At 41.0% G+C, this 14,132-nt stretch overlaps 1 protein-coding gene across 1 annotated transcript; it reads right to left on the bottom strand.

The window, feature by feature from the left end:
* Nucleotides 1-6,099: 6,099 nt before the first annotated feature.
* On the bottom strand, nt 6,100-13,897 carry magoh (mago homolog, exon junction complex subunit). Its single transcript, XM_048538650.2, has 5 exons — nt 13,745-13,897; nt 11,564-11,622; nt 11,255-11,365; nt 10,680-10,762; nt 6,100-6,406 (listed from the first exon to the last, which is right to left on the bottom strand). Exons 1-5 carry the CDS (start codon nt 13,890-13,892, stop codon nt 6,307-6,309), a joined length of 501 nt encoding a protein of 166 aa, XP_048394607.1. The 5' UTR covers nt 13,893-13,897; the 3' UTR covers nt 6,100-6,306.
* Between the last annotated feature and the right edge of the window lie 235 nt (nt 13,898-14,132).

Below are 14,132 nucleotides of genomic sequence, written 5' to 3'. Positions count from 1 at the left end.
CATTTAGAATGACTGAATTCAGAAAGTTGCTAGCCTTGAGCAGTTTTTAAAGCCCTGCTTTTCTGCATATCCCTTAACACATTTTCAGCACTTTCTTTATAAAATAAAACCTGTGAAACTAAATAGAGTCATAGAGTCACAGCACGGAAACAAACCCTTCGGTCCAACTCGTCCATACCAACCTGGTTTCCCAAAACTAAACTAGTCCCATTTGCCTGCGTTTGGCCCATATCCCTTTAAAACATTCCTATTCATATCCCTATCCAAACCTCTTTTAAATATTGTAACAGTACCTGCATCCACCACTTCCTCTGGCAGTTCATTCTACATACGACCCTCTCTGAAAAAAAGTTATCCTTTGGGTCCCTTTTAAATCTTTCTCCTCTCACCTTAAAATTATGCCCATTGTTTTTGACTCTCTTACCCTGGGGATAAACCTTAGCTATACACCTTATCTGTAACCATCATAATTTTATAAACCTCTATAAGGTCACCCTTCAGTCTCTGATGTTCCAGTGAAAAAGATCGCAGCCTGTCCTTATAACTCAAACCCTCCATTCCCGGCAACATGCTGGCAAATCTTTTCTGCATTCTTTCCAGTTTAATAACATCCTTCATGTAGCCGGGCAAGCCCTCCCTCATTTATCTAAAATCTGCCCCACTCAGCTCAAATATATACTGTGATCGGGCCTCCACTACTCTCTGTGGAAGAGAATTCCAAACATTCAACACCCTAGGAGAGAAGTTATTCCTCCTCATCTCCATATTCAGCTGAACACTCCTTACTTTTAAACTGTGCTACCAAAACTTAGACTCCCACGTACAAGGAAACACCCTCTCAGCATCTACCCTGCCAGGTGCCCGCATAATCACTCGTGTTTCATTAAGATCACTTCACATGCTTCTGCACTCCAATTTGTACAGACCTAACCTGCTTGAACTTTCCTCATAAGACAGAAATTTTTCATCTTAGGAATCATACCAATAAAGTTTCTATGAAGTGCCTCCACTGCAGTCCAATTCTTCTCAAGTGACCAAGACCTGTACGCGACATTCTGCATGTGGTTTCTTCAATGCCCTATACATCTTGTAATAAAGGCTGAAATTCCATTTGCCTTCCTAGTTAGTTGCTGTACCAGGTGTATAAACCATTTGCGGTTCATGCGTAGGAGGATGCCCAGATCCCTTCATAGCACAGTGTACTGCAGTCTCTCTGCATTTAAACAGAACCAAAAATGTTAAGCAGATTTATGGGAAAGTTTTTTTTTGATTGAGCAAGTAATTACCGGTGGCAGAAGCAATCAGGAGAACACGGATGTAAGGTGATTGGCAAAAGGAGTAGCAGCTATATGTGGAAAAGTGTGATTTGTTGCAGAAATTTGTTGCTGTCTAGAATGTGCTGCCAGAAGATGTGACAATCACATGCAAAAGAGAACAGGATGAATTCATGGAGGGGGAAGTAATTATAGGGGCAGGGGGCAGGCCATGCAGGGGAGGGAGGGGTGATGTTTAGGAAGTAGTTGCTCATAAACATACGGTTGAGGAAATTTGCAAGTCCTTCTATAGTGATTGTAATGAGGTCAGTCAGCTGGACATCACAGAATATGAGTTCCCTGATTGGGCTGGTAATCTAATCCAATCAGGGAGCCTTGGCTAACAGATATAAACTGGAGAATTAGACATCCTACTCACTCTAAGGGACCTGGGTTAGTGTCAGGAATGTTCTATGTGTACATAATGGTGATGGGATACTGGCTCCTTTAAGAGCTCTTTCACCTTCACACTGGAAAACAGGTTTGGTGGATGGAACTGATATCCCAAGATTTTCTTTTTGATTCTGTTAGGTGAAAGGTACTGAGGGTTGTGGGAATGAAGGTGCACAAAAGCAGCTGAGGCAGGGGTCAGGTATGTTGGTGCCTGAGAGGTGGGAATAGGCTGAAAGTGAGATATGATCTGGTCCTGGCAGTCTCTGTAGGAGGTACTGAGTGCAAGGCAGTGACTGAGTTTCAGCAGAAAGCAGTGATGATGCTGATTGGCAGTTGGGGTGAAAATTTGCATTGGTGCAGTCCCCACAACCCACCAGAAGAACTTCAGCAAGACACCGTCTGAGTTTGAGTGAAGACAAGTGGCAGGGGTGGGGAAAGGGAAGAGTAAAACTTGCCCCTGCCCCCACCCCTGTCAGGAATAAAGCAGCAGGTTAACATCCATAGGGGTAAATTCCACTTGGAAAAGTATGAAATAAATGACAGGAGGAGAATGCTGGAAAAGTTCTTAAAGCCTCCAGCACGGACAGCATGTTTGGAGAAGGTTAGAAACCAAACTTCAAGCACACCGGAGAAACGAGTGAAAACGAGAACATACAGGTTAATACAGGACTGAAGGTGATACATCTGAATGCACCCATAAGGAATAAGGTAAGTAAGCTTGTGGCACAGATTGAAATTGGCAGATACGACATGGTGGGCATCATGGAGACATGGCTGCAAGGACATCAGGACTGGGAGCTGAATATCCAAGTATATACATTCCTATCAAAAAGACAGGCAAGTGGGCAAAGGGAATAGGGTTGCCTTATTAGTAGGAAATAAAATTAAAGAAAGAAATGAAGTAGTCAGATGGTGTAGAATCTGTGGGTACAGTTGAGGAACCACAGAGGTTAAAAAAAACATAGTTGGTGTTACATACAGACCTCCAAACTTAGTCAGGAGCAGGGGCACAAGATGTATGTAACAAAGGCAAAGTTACGGTGACCATGGGGGATTTCAATATGCAGGTGGACTGGGAAAATCAGGTTGGTAGTGGATTGCAAGAAAATGAATTTGTGGAATGTCTACAAGATGGCCTTTCGGAGCAGCTTGTGGTGGAGCCCATGAGGGAACAGACAATACTGGATTTGTGCAATGAGGCCGACTTGATGAGGGAGTTAAAGTGAAGGAACCCTTTGGAGGCAGTGATCATATGAATGAATTAGACTGCAATTTGAGAGGGAGAAGACACAATTACCTCAGATTCTATTACCACTGAATATAGGCAACCACAGATGCATGAGGGAGGAACTGGGCAGAATTGACTGGGAAAGGAGCCTAGCAGGAAAGACAGTGGAACAGCAATGGCAGGAGATTCTGGGAATAATTCAGGAGACACAGTTAAAATGCATTCCTAGGAAAAAGAAGCATGTTACAGGGAGGATGAGGCAACCATGGCTGACTAGGGAAGTCAGAGAAAGCATACAATGTGGCAAAGGGCAGTGGGGAGCCAAGGGATTGGGAAGCTTTTAAAAGAAATAAGGAGGAAGACGATTAAATAGGAGGGTAAGTTAGCCAGTAATATAAAGGACTGAGTTACTTTGGCTATATAAAAGGCAAGAGAGAGGCAAACGTGGACATTGGACCACTGGAAAATGAGCATGGAGAGACAGTAACAGGGAACAAGGAAATGGCTGAGGAACTGAATAATTATTTTGCGTCAATCTTCACAGTGTAAGACATGAGTAATATCCCAAAAATTCAAGTCAGGGGACAGAGCACTGGGTATGGTGGCCATCACAAAGAAGGTGCTAGAAAAACTGAATGACCTGAAGGTAGATAAATAACCTAGGCCAGATGGACTACACCTCCAGAGTTCTAAAGGAGATAGCTGAAGAGATAGTGGAGGCATTCGTGGTGATCTTTTAGAAATTGCTAAAGTAAGGGAGTGTCCCAGAGAACTGGAAAATCATTAAAGTGATACCCCCATTTTAAAAAGGGAGTAAGGCAAAAGACAAAATTACAGGCCAATTAGCCTAACTTTGTTCGTGGGTAAGATTTCAGAGTTCACTGTGAAGGATGAGATTTCTGAATACTTGGAAGTGAGTGGTAAAATAGGGTAAAGTCAGCAAAAGGAGGTCATGCCTGATAAATTGGTTATAATTCTTTTGAGGAAGCAACAAGCAGGTGAGACCAAGGAGAGCCAATGGATGTCATCAACCTGGACTACAAGGCGGCCCTTGAGATGCCACACAGGAGGCTGCTGAGTAGATAAGGGCCCATCGTGTTAGAGGCAAGGTGCTAGCATGGACAGGAGATTGTCTGGCAGACAGCCAGTCAGAGAATGGGGATAAAAGGGTCTTACCCAGCGTAGCAGCTGGTGACAAGTGGTGTTCCACAAACATCAGTGCCGGGACCACAACTTTTTGCTTTCTGCATTAATGATCTAGATGAAGGAACTGAGGGCATTCTGGCTAAGTTTACAGACAATACAAAGATAGATAGAGGGACAAGTGGTATTGAGGATGTGGAGAGGCTGCAAAAAGGATTTGGACAGGTTAGGAGAGTTAGCAAAGAAGTGGCAGATGGAGTACAATGTGGGAAAGCGTGAGGTCATGCACTTTGGTAAGAGGAATAGAAGCATGGACTATTCTCTAAATGGGGAGAAAATTCATAAGTCTGAAGTGCAAAGAGACTTGGGAGTTTTAGCCCAGGATTCTCTAAAGGTTGCAGGTTGAGTCAATAGTTAAGAAGGCAAATTCAACTTTGGCATTTATTTTGAGAGGACCTGAATATCAAAGCAGGGATGTGCTATGCACTCCAGCCGTTGTGCTGCCAACCTACCTCAAAATGCTGCAAGGGTAAGCAGGGGATGCAGCCTGCTGCCTTTCAGGACACCAGGTATGGACATAATTTGCTAGAGAGAGGCACAAAGTAGGCAATTATGGCAACCCTCTCCTGCTAATGGATCTTTTAGGTAAGGAAGGAGCAGGCACAGGAGGTCCTTTGACCTGTGCCGTACCCGAAGATCAGGAAAATTGCAAAGAGAAGATGATATTTTTAAAATCACTCCCACAATGTACCAACACACTGCACAGCACCGCAGAAAGGGCAGTCATACAGACGTAGAGCATGGAAACAGACCCATCAGTCTAACTTGTCCCTGCCACCCAGATATTCTAAACTAATCTAGTACCATGTGGCTGATACCCCTCAACCATTCCCATTTATATACCTGTCCAGATGCATTGCCAGAATATTAATCTAGCAATTATTTTTACTAAGCTTAGAACATGGGCATAAGTTGTTTGTTAGAAACATAACAAATTTCACACAAAGTACTGTTCAAAATCATGAGCTTACTAAATAGAAAAATCAGTTTCTTGAATACTTGGAAGTTGCATTTGTCTGCACAGCTCTGACATTATGGGAAAATGTGTGCACAATGACAAGAATATGAATCAATTATTTCATATTTCCATAGGTCTAAAGCTCCTGCAGCAATTCAACATTCAGCTACTGCAAGAATTACTTTCAACCATCAGACTATTAAACAGTAGGGTGTAATTCACCTCCTCTGCAAAATGCACCCCAGATTAAGGATTCTTCATGACTGCTTACATTACATGCAGTCTACCATTATTCACTCAATGACATGCATTTCACAGCCATGGCTGCCAAACATAAGTCGTGTTCAGTGCTATGAACCCAATAAAATCACTTCATCTTTCTTCATTGATGTAAAGCAATCTTGGATGACACCTGTACTCTAGTCAAAAAGGGCAGGATAAATTAATAAATGCCAAAATACTGGGTACAGAACAAAAAATAAATGTTAATTTTTCTCACCATAATAAAGACACTGGTAGATAACCCAGTCGTTATCTTGGCAAAGACTGCATTCATTGCTATCATGTGCACTGTTGCACTAGAAGTGATATTCCTTTGTCACTGCAGTTTAAGTCCTTTCAGTACTGAAGCTCCAAAGATGAAAACTATTCATTTTTAACAATTGGAAGCAGTTTTTTTTAAATAAAGTCTGCTGATTGTCTGTTGTTGAAACTGTATCAAAGATTTAATTATTTTACTAGTTTCCTACTATAAAACCAATGTTACATATATAGACATTTAAAACCAGAAATTTGCTTTCCATATATAACAAAATATTTGTAGCTCAGCATAGTAAATGCGAGTGTTTCTTCCATGTCTTATTTTATAGTTGAAAACTCACTTTATACCTATACTTTGTTTAATTGATAACCTGAAGATTATCTTGTGACAAAGAATCAAATGGCAACACCATCCATTATCTTTGTCAAATATTTAAGAGAAACTTCAGTCAATAAACCACACATTCATTTCAATATCATTTATTTAAAAAAAGAAATCAACTACTTTGTAAACAAGATGGGGTTGTTTATATATTCACATAAAAAAATTACCAAATCCACGTAAGATAAAGTTAGCTGCTGTAGCACATAGTTAGTCCACTTCAATTCATTGGGTCTCTATCACTCCAGTCCATAGCCAAATCCATCAGCTTTGTGTGGAAAGCAAACTCTTAGATCGGCTTGATCTTGAAGTGTAGCCCAATAAGACTGAAAACTAGACATTTCAAATCCTGGACCAGATAGTAGAAAACTCGCAGACCCTCTGGATCCCTAAAAGTAAACAATATTTTACCATTTATATGTAGTACAATATAAATTACTGTAGTTTAAAACACATTAGCTGAATTTCTATTTGCAGAGCCTGGGTATGAGCTTGAAGTGAAGGGATGTTTTCATTGCATGAGGGGCAGTGGAATCAACACCTATGAATTGAGAGGAGGATAGTGTGGAACTTCAAAAGAACATAGACAAACTGGTGGAATAGATGAACAAAGGCAGATGAAATCTAGTACACAGTATAATGATTCATTTTGGTAGAGCAGAATATAGAGAGAATAATTGTAAAATGAGTGCAGGAGCAGAAGGACCTGTGTATCTATGTACATAACTCATTAAAGGCAGTAAGACACATTGAGAACACTAACACACAACATCCTTGACTTTGTTAATTAGTGGCAAAGTACAAAAACTTGTACAAAATACTAATTTGACCCGTGATGATAGTGATGTACTATGTATTTTTTTTAAAAGGAGTTTAGATGCCAACTCTTAGTAATTCTTGCAGAAGAATTTTTTTGAAGTAGTAACACTTAGGACTGATAAGGGCAGAGCTGTAAATGTGATCTCTGTGGACTCCAGTAAGATTTGACAAGGTTCCTCATGGTCGACTGGTTAGCAAAGTTAGATCATGTGGAATAAAGGGACAACTAGCTGTTTAGAAATTAAATTAACTCGAAGGTAGAAGACAGAGGGTTGAAGACAGGTGCGTGGTTGCTTTTCACACTGGAAAAGTGTCTTGAGCGGTGTGCCACAAGGATCAGTGCTGGGGACACAGCTTTTCATCGTTTACATAAAAGTGATTTGGATGTAAACATAAGAGGTATGGGTTAGTAAGTTTGCAGATGACACCAAAATTGGAAGTGTTGTGGATAACAAAGAAGGTTACTTCAATGCACAAAGGGATCTTGATCAGATGGGCCAAGGAGTGGCAGATGAAAATTAACTTATATAAATGTGAGGTTCTGCATTTTGCAAAGGAAATCATGCAGGATTTATACACTTAATGGTAAGGTCCTGGGGAGTGTCACTGAACAAAAGAAAGACCTTAGGGTGCAGCTTCATAGTTCCTTGAAAGCAGAGTCCCGGGCAGGAAGGATAGTGAAGGTGGTGTTTGGTACACTTACCTTTACTGGTCAGTGCATTGAGTATAGGAGCACGGAGGACATGTGGCTATACAGGACATTGGTTAGGCCACTTTTGGAATACTGTGCGAGTGTTTGAGCAAAGAGAGAGGCTGAATCGACTGGGGCCATTTTGGCACGGATAGGGTAAACAGACAATGTCTTTTCCCTGGAGTCGGGGAGTCCCAAACTCGATGGCATAGGTTAAAGGTGAGAGGGGAAAGATTTAAAAGAGACCTAAGGGGCAACTTTTTCCACACAGAAGGTGGTGTATGTATGGAATGAGTTACCAGAGGAACTGGTGGAGGCTAGTACAATTACAACAGTTAAAAGGCATCTGGTTAGGTATATGAATAGGAAGGGTTTAAGAGGGATATGGGCTAAATGCTGGCAAGAAGGACTAGGTTTATTTAGGTCATCTGGTTGGCATGGACGAGCTGGACTGGAGCATCTATTTCTGTGCTGTATATCTCTATGATCATAATTATCCAAACCAGTATTTTAGAATCATGACTTTTAAACCAGTATGTCAGACAGCAGATATCTACAATCCTTTTGGAAAATTACTGTGAAGTAAACTTATATTGCAGGAGTTCAGTGACAGAAGACAAAAATTCTTTTTAAACCATCAGCTGAGCAGAAGCCAGAATCAGCAACTATTTAAAATAGATCACAGAATCCCTAGTGTGGAAACAGGCCTTTCAGCTCAACAAGTCCACACTAACCCTCACAGCATGCCACCCAGATCCATCCCTCAATCTCACATCCCTGAACACGACGGACAATTTAGCGTGGACAGTCCACAGAGCCTGCACATCTTTGGACTGTGGGAGGAAACCAGAGCACCCAGAGGAAACCCATACAGTCACGGAGAGAATGTACAAACTCCACACAGGTGGTCGCCAGAGGGTTGAATCGAGCCCGGGTTCCTCGCGCTGTGAAGCAGCAGTGCTAACCACTGATCCACCCTTATAATTAACTAATAACTCCTGAATTCATTTTAAAAGAGACCTTACTGAGGCCAGACAGTCCTAGAGGTCTACAGGACAGGGGAAGGCCCTTTGAATATGCATAATTCAAAAATATCCACATAACTATTCTAATCCCATTTCCTTCCTTCTTCAAGGTGTCTCACTGCTGTGACACAGATTTACATAAATGTATTGGCTCCCAGTCCACTCTGGCCAAATTGTATCTGAACCTATTAAAATCACCCTTTCCCCAGTTTAGACTTTGAATGGAGGCCCAAGTTTGTCCATCATAATCCTGAATCTGAGAGTTATAATGCAAGAATACTCTGCCCTGGAATAAGTTTGTTCAGAGTAGTTAAGAGAGCAAGTTGCTTCAGGCTAAAGATCTCAGATACATAAGTCGAGACAGCTCAGATCAGAACTGAGGAAGCAAAGGTAGTTTGGGCCAGGAAAGAAAATGTTCTGCCTAACTGGAAATTAATGGTGTTGAGGAGTAGATGGGACCATATTTTACAAAGTGTTTTGAAATCCTTCAAGTTCGTATTGATCCATGTTAATGAAGGCGGCTTTTAAAAAATTTCTCGTGTACTGAACTTGTTTTCCATTAAAACTAAATCTACAGCCTTGTGTTTAGGTTTCAGTGAAAGACTGCCACCTTAAAATAAAGAAAAAAGGTATGTTTTATAAAACCTGAATTCATTCTGGAAATGACTTGAATAACTGTAATATCAGCTGGGATCATAAACTTCAACTGAACATTATATCAAGCTTCTGATGACATTTAGTTTTGTGAAAGAGGAAATCACTCAGTAATAGAGTGATACAGCATGGAAACAGCCCCTTTAGCTCAAACTGGTCCATATTGACCATAGTGCCTACTCAGCTAGTTCCAACTACCCACATTTGGTCTATTTCCCTCCAAACTCTCTCATCATATGCCTATCCAATTTTTTTAAAAAAATGGTGCTTGTAGTACCTGTCTCAACCACTTTCTCCAGCATCCCATTTCAAATACTAATACTCACGCATTTAACTCATCTACAGTAGTTCCTGGAGAAGTAACATGTATTGCACTTCGATTCAAGGAAGTTTTTGATAAGGTGCATCATTAAAGATTATTGTAAAATAATAAAATCCCATGGTGGAGAAGGTAACATATTGGCATGGGCAGAAGATTGGATAGCAAACGGGAAATTGATGACAGAGAAGGGCAAGTGAGTACAAAAGTAGAATGGTTATGCTTCAGGTATACACAACGTTGATGAGACCACATCTGGAATATGCGATACTGTACCAGTTTTGGTATTGAAGGTAGCAAGTGAATTCACTGGAAGCAGTTTGGAGAAGGCTTACACAAGTACCTGGAATGGGCAAGCTCTATTATGAGCAGACATTGGGCAAACTAGGCTTGTATTCATCAGATTTTAGAAGAATATCTAGTGGCTCAATTGAAACAGAAGCTCGAGGGCTCTTGACAGGACAGTCAGGAAAAGACGATTCTCTTTACTGGAGAGTTTAGAACTAGGAGTCACTGTTTAAAAGTGTTGCCCCTTTCAGAAACAAGGAGAATCTTTTTGCCTGCAGAGGGTCAAATGTTCTTGGAACACTTCCTCAAAAGGCAGTGGAAGCAGAGATTTTGAAAATGGTGAAGCAGGGCAAATGGCTCCTTCATAAGCAAGGGGTTGAAAGGTTGCCATGGGTAGGCATTCATGTGAGATATGAATTACAGGATCATGGAATCATTGAAACCCTACAATGTGGAAAAAGGGTCTCCACCAACCCTTCGAACAGCATCCCATACAGACTCAGACCGCACCTTATCTTCATAACCCTGCATTTTCCTTCGCTAATCTACCTAGCCCGCAGATCCCTAGACACTATACAGTAACTCTTCATGTCCAATCCACCAAACCTGTACATCTTTGGCCCGTGGGAAGGAACAAGAGCACCCAGTGGTGACATTCGCGGACAATGGGAGAATGTGCTAACTCCACACAATCACCATCAAGGTTGTTGTCGCCAGGTCATTATGAGATCAGCCATGATCTTATTAAACATCAGAAGTGGCCCTGAGGGGCCAAATGACCCACTCCTATTCCTTTCTCACATTCTTGTACTTCCACAGCTGAGTTTTCATTGTAGATTTTCCACATTTACCAAAGTTATACTTACTTGGATTGATTTACGTCAATTAGAGACCCAATCTTAGATGTTGTAAATGAGATGTGTTCATCTCCTATTACAATTTCCAGCTCCTGTTATAAACAAAATATGAAAGCGATTATTTGCATGTGTAAGTAGGTATCACAGTCAAGTACACAGCACAAAATACACATTTCTTAAAACACAGCGTTCTGCTAACTCATGATTGATTGCAGGTTTTTTCGGAAAAAAACTGTGTTGCATCCATTATGATTAATCATTCAATAACCTATATTACTGTACTTTGATAACTGCTAATGCAGGACATAGGTGTTGGTACTCCTGGTTTCAGGTCAAAAAATCTTAAAAAACAAGTGCATGCTAGAAACGTAAGCATCTGGACTGACATTTCAGACACTAAACTGAGAATCTATGTCTGTATCAGGCAGGTGTAAAAGACCTTCTATTCAAATAGAGGTGAAAGAATTCTTCCAGCATCATAGCTGCTGGTGAGGTCAAAACCTGTTGTCGCACAGTGCATGTTTTATTGCAACTATATTCTCTGATTCTTTTGAGTTTGAGAACTAAACAGTTAAAAACCAGACCTGTCGTCCAACACGGTCAGGTGGGGGCCACAAAGCATCATCTTCCTTTGTGATTTCGCTGTCTTCTATGATTCGTTTCAGTTCTTCCATGACACTTCTATGTACATATGCCTATAACAAATGATGAAGTGACTAACTGCATTTCACAGAATAATGTAAAACTGCATAAATTACAAAACAAAAAGCTTTTGTCAAGTTTAAAGTAAATCCAATTTCAGAACAGAAGGTATTTTATTGATAAATGACAGCCATTTTGAACTAAACATTTAATATCACATTCTCTAATTCAAAATGTTGAAGCATGCTTACCTCCTTCCGAATCATTACATCATTTTTGTAATTGCTGTTGTTTGCATATCTAAGTTTACCTGTCAAATGAAAACAAGTAGGATTTGTACGATTGACTTAAGGCATTAAAAAATAGCATCAAATATGAATTAATTCATTAATGTCATAGATCTTCTTTCTCTGATCACCCTCAGCCGTGGCAATTAAGGCAGCAATACATCTCTAGGCTAATGATAAAAATTCAGGTTCTGCTGCTAGGCAATGCTGCATGAATAATAGGTTAGTTTTGTAAAGTGAAACTTGAAGCACAGTTTCTTCAGTAGGAAAGTGAAACATGTTGACACATTCAACTTTGAAAGCAACAAATTAGCGAGATTCCAATCCATTCTCCCACCATATTTATTCCATTCTTGTCTCAAACACAATCATGTTTGGTGAAATGCTCTCTTGCTGCTCATCCATCTTTCGCATGCAGGTCTAAACATGAATGGCAGCAAACTATTTTACCATGGTGTCATTAAAGTCAAGACTAATTATAATCAAACATGTACAGAAGGGCACTTATCTGCAAAGGTAGCTGAGTGCTATTAACTGTGGTAATATAATGATATGAATGTACAGAATTTTCTATTCTCACTAACTCAAGGATATTGAAGATGTGTACAAATTTGCTATCTGATTGGTAACTCACCCAAAAAAGGAAGTCACATTGTCAGACAAACCTGCCATGTCTCCTTCAGACATATCAAAATTATAATTTAAAAATAGAGATAATGGGGAAAGAATAGATCTTGTTGATCTATTTGCTTTTAGCTCAAACTCTGGGCAGAAAATTCAGAGTTTAGGAATTCCTCATTTGCAAAGTATGGCAGCTCACTGCCTTAATGATCTGATGGGAAGCAACATAGTACACCATTACGTAAAATGAAAAATTGAGTCAATAAGACTCTACTGCCACAAATTCTAATGTCCAGCACTTACCCATGCTATTGCCGCAAAAAACTAAATCTTTGTAAAGCCTTCAAATACTAGATCAATTTGATTCCAATCCAGTTATCCAGCTGATTAGAATTAGCAAGGCAATGAACTACCAGACACTGTGAGAAATACCTCATTTTCTTTTGCCAGTGTATCACCAAACAAACTTTACTATTGTTAGAGATAACAAAGTGTGAAGCTGGATGAACACAGCAGGCCAAGCAGCATCTCAGGAGCACAAAAGCTGACGTTTCGGGCCTAGACCCTTCATCAGAGCTTTGTTATCTTGGGTTCTCCAGCATCTGCAGTTCCCATCATCTTTGTTGATTGTATTATAGTTTATACCTGATTTACATACAATGCAAAATAAGATACAAAATAAATGTGGGTAAAAGAAATTAACACACCTCAAATCTCCTAAAAGCAAAGATAATTTTAACTGATCAAACGACACATTGTCCAGTAGTGGAAGAGTGACAACGTGGGACTAGCTGAGTTACTGCGACGAACAACGCACACAGTGACAATATTTTTGTGTGCTATGTATGATTCGTATAGACACATTTACAGGACATGACGAATGTGAAAAAGACGGAAGTTGAAGATTACCCTGCTATAGTGATCAAGAATAGCAGGTTTGTGAGAAACATAAAACACCAGCACAGATTAGAAAAGCAAAGTGCTGTGGATATTTTAAATCGGAAATGAACACAAATGCTCGAGAAACTCAACAGGTCAGGCAGCATCTGTGGGGGGAGAAACAGAATGACAGGGTCCCAAGTCCTTCCAAACCAGAACTGGGTGAACGGGGTGTTTCTTGTATTTGTGAATCTGACGTAAAGCAGACAGAATTTTTAAAAAACCTAAAACACGAAACCAAGTTTCACATCTCCTGTACATCAGTGAAAATAGATAACTGTTTAATATTCAAAGCGCAGGGAACCTGAAGATATTTTCGCTGCTGAAGCTTTCACAAGGCCCTAAATGCGACAGGGAGGAAATGCCAGTTGAAGGTGAGGCTGTATGTAGGGAGTTGTGCAGCTGTATACTGGTGCTGTTGTTACACACTGACTGAGAGTCATGCTGCAGCGTGAGGCCCGCCGCCCGCCTAGGCCTAGGCCCAGGCCCAGGCCCAGCCCGGCCAAACTTCCCTCCGCCAATAGCAAACCTCCCGCCGGCTTCTGTCTTCACATTCATGCCGCTGACCCGCTGGTCAACTCTTACCGTCCGGCCTGAACTCAAACTCCAGGAACTCGTGTCCGAACTTGCCCTTGTGTCCCACGTAATAGCGAAGGTAGAAATCGCTCGACATGGTCCCGCCGGCGCTCCTGCGTCCGGCGGCACCACGTGACCTGCCCCCACACACACACATTCTCCGCCCCCAACCAACAGCACGTATGTCGTCATCGAGCAAAGCCCCGCCCCTTCTCCTGAGCTCTGCTTTCGTAGCAATGTTACTGGTGTGCATGTACCAGGTTGTGCGCGTTGGAATGAGAGCAAGGTACTGCAGGAGCAAACAAATGAGACTCCCAATCTGATATGTGAATGAAATATCATCTCCTATCACAATCTCCAGCTCCTGTTACAAACATAGGAACTTTCAAAGCAGATG

The sequence above is a fragment of the Stegostoma tigrinum genome, chromosome 8 (genome assembly GCF_030684315.1).
Source record: "Stegostoma tigrinum isolate sSteTig4 chromosome 8, sSteTig4.hap1, whole genome shotgun sequence".
Classification (NCBI taxonomy): Eukaryota; Metazoa; Chordata; class Chondrichthyes; order Orectolobiformes; family Stegostomatidae; genus Stegostoma; species Stegostoma tigrinum.
The sequence above is the reverse complement of the archived record's forward strand: the minus strand, read 5'-3'. Positions and strand labels throughout refer to the sequence as shown.